General features: G+C 48.3%; 1 protein-coding gene across 1 annotated transcript; it reads right to left on the reverse strand.

Annotated features, from left to right (window-relative positions):
- Nucleotides 1-978: 978 nt before the first annotated feature.
- On the reverse strand, nucleotides 979-2,001 carry LOC123410744 (RING-H2 finger protein ATL8-like). Its single transcript, XM_045103686.1, has one exon. It carries the CDS (start codon nucleotides 1,758-1,760, stop codon nucleotides 1,125-1,127), a length of 636 nt encoding a protein of 211 aa, XP_044959621.1. The 5' UTR covers nucleotides 1,761-2,001; the 3' UTR covers nucleotides 979-1,124.
- Between the last annotated feature and the right edge of the window lie 627 nt (nucleotides 2,002-2,628).

Here is a 2,628-nt window from a genome sequence, read left to right on the forward strand (position 1 = left end):
GTTTGCCTTGGTCAGTAGTTTTCCCATTTTCATTTGATGCTCCTAGTCTTCTTCCCCGGCTTGATGAGGCGAAACAGTAACTCGACGAACATAGGTTTGGCTTGCGGATTTTTTCCTTTCACTGCTGACTTGCATAATTGTTAGTACATGTAATCTCTATTGCGGTTGTAATAACCTAAGATTCCAATAACTTTTTATTTTCTTTTGTGAAAACGGTTACCTTATACATAAGAAAATAGGATAATCGAAAGAGATTCCTTCCTTATGAAGAAAGAAAAAATAAGCATCCTGCTGCGAAAGTTGTAGATCCAACATTAAAACTTCCAACAGGTGTCATGGTTTCATAGTCCCTGGCTATTTATCAACTGGCAGAAATTCTTCTAGACATCACGTCCACAGCAATCAAGCTAGGCTGACGATGTGTTATCCTTCCACTTTAGTTTTCCTTTGATTGATCTCCATCAGTCGAGTTGCTATCATGTTATGCTGCAATGAATGGGGAATCGATTCTGATGGAGACTAAAAGTTTTATTGACTAAACCAGATGAAGCTCCCAAAACACATTAAAAAGGGCAATAGATTCCACCGTGCAAAAAACCCAAAAAAAAAACTGGAGTCCAAATGAAATTGAGGTTTTCTTCAATTTTTCGTGTTGCTCGGTTATTTGTTCAAGGTAGAAGAAGTGGACAAGAGAATATCGAAAAGGAAGAGAAATACAAGGAGGAGCTCCGCTGATCTTAGTGATTGTTTTTGCACAAGAAAAAAAATAATGCGCTATACAAAATAGTGTCGCCCCTGAAAATATGTTATCAGCGTGTTATAGCGTATTATTAACGAGACATTGTACACTAATCAATTTAGCGAGACAGTTCTCTATACACTATAGCATGTTTTTTTTTCCAATGCAAGTACTAGGAGAGCATACAATTTATGTTTGTTTGGTCGACTGTAGAAAGCCAGCAACAGAGCTGACAAATCTGAAGTAACACAAGTTTTGCTTCACAAAATCAACCGGAAGACAAATTGAATGTACAACGGGACCTAGCTATAGTACACAGAGAGAGAGACAGAGGGAAACAGGGCACAAGAACAAATACTACAAACCTGATTAATAATTTTACAAGCTACGGTAAAAACGTGTCATCGACACCATGGTTCGGCGCTGCCACCTCGCCACACCTCCCGCACCTGTTGTTCGCCGCCACCACGACCACCACCGGCGGCTGCGCTGGCGTGGCAACGATGGGGGCACGGCAGGAAGGGCATGTGGCGCAGGTCCGGAGCCAGGCGTCGACGCATGCGGCATGGAAGCCGTGGCCGCACCGCGGGAGCACGCGCAGGGCCTCCCCCTCCGTGAACTCCGCCAGGCAGATCGCACACTCTGACGACGAGCACGTCGCCGGCGTCGGAGAAGCCCCGTTGGCGGCGAAGGAGACGGTGGGGAGCGCGTGGATGGCCTTCTTCTTGAGGCCCTTTGGGGGAGGAGGGGCATGGTCGGAGGATGTGGCCGAGCGGCGGCGTCGTCGGCACGTGCACCGGGAGACGAGGGCGAGGCCGAGGACGCAGACGAGCGCGCATAGCAACGACGCTAGGATGAGCACCATGTCCGAGTTCACCGCCATCACAGGCGCCGTCTGCTGCTGCCGCGGCTGCTGCTGCTCAGGGGCCTTCATGCTCACCGGAGACGGTGACGACGACGGCTCGCCGGGGCCAGTGTTGGCGAGTGCGGCGCGGTGCAGGAGGCTCGCCGGAGCGCGCATGGTGTTGATTGCTTCTCTGTATGTAGCTTATCTTTGACTCTGAGCGTGCGTGCGTGCGTGCGTGTGTGGGATGCTGTGCTCTGCGTGGATTTTTATAGCGGCCCGGTCATGGACTAATGGTGGTGGAGCGGAGAGCCGGCCGGCGGGGAGGTAACGGCGGGACCCACGGCGGCAGGGTAGTGGCGGGCGGCGATATGCCACTTTGGGGGTGCTTCCTCCTCCTGCACGCGTGGCTCCTTTTTGTTTAGTAGCAGTAGTACGTGGATTCGTGGAAATTGAGCAAATCACTAGAAATACTACGAGTAGCTACTAGTGACACTGTCGAGATCAGTGGTAGAATTATCAGCCAAGAGACCAACCAAGTGTGTGTGTGTGTGTGAAAAGATGAGACACGCTTTACTACTCTTGACCTATGCTTTACTCCCAAAAAAGAAGAAAACGTGCGGTGCCAATTCATTTCTTGTGGTAAAGTGGATCGGTGAAAGGGATTCCAGGCACCCTTTTTTTGACTAACATATGCATAACATATTCTTCAAAAAATGCATAAAAGAGTACAAATTATATGGTACATCGTGGATATTCATAATAATGTATACTCTTGAACATGAGTTTTGGACGAGTAAATTGCCAAAAACTACCATATTTGACGCAAATGTGTCCAGTGGCTATCACTTTACGATTATCAACGAAAAACTACCAAAATTTTCCTAATCTGTGGCAAAAAACTACCAACCTTTTTAACTTCCCGATTTAGCTTTTTAAACCGTTTTTCTGGCAAGTCTGGTCCACATGTCATGTGCCGGCATGGCCCCGCGCATTTCATCGAACAGCTTGAGCGCACATCCAGAGGCCGTGGGCGTCCGACGTC

The sequence above is a fragment of the Hordeum vulgare genome, chromosome 7H, assembly GCF_904849725.1.
Source record: "Hordeum vulgare subsp. vulgare chromosome 7H, MorexV3_pseudomolecules_assembly, whole genome shotgun sequence".
NCBI classification, from domain to species: Eukaryota; Viridiplantae; Streptophyta; class Magnoliopsida; order Poales; family Poaceae; genus Hordeum; species Hordeum vulgare.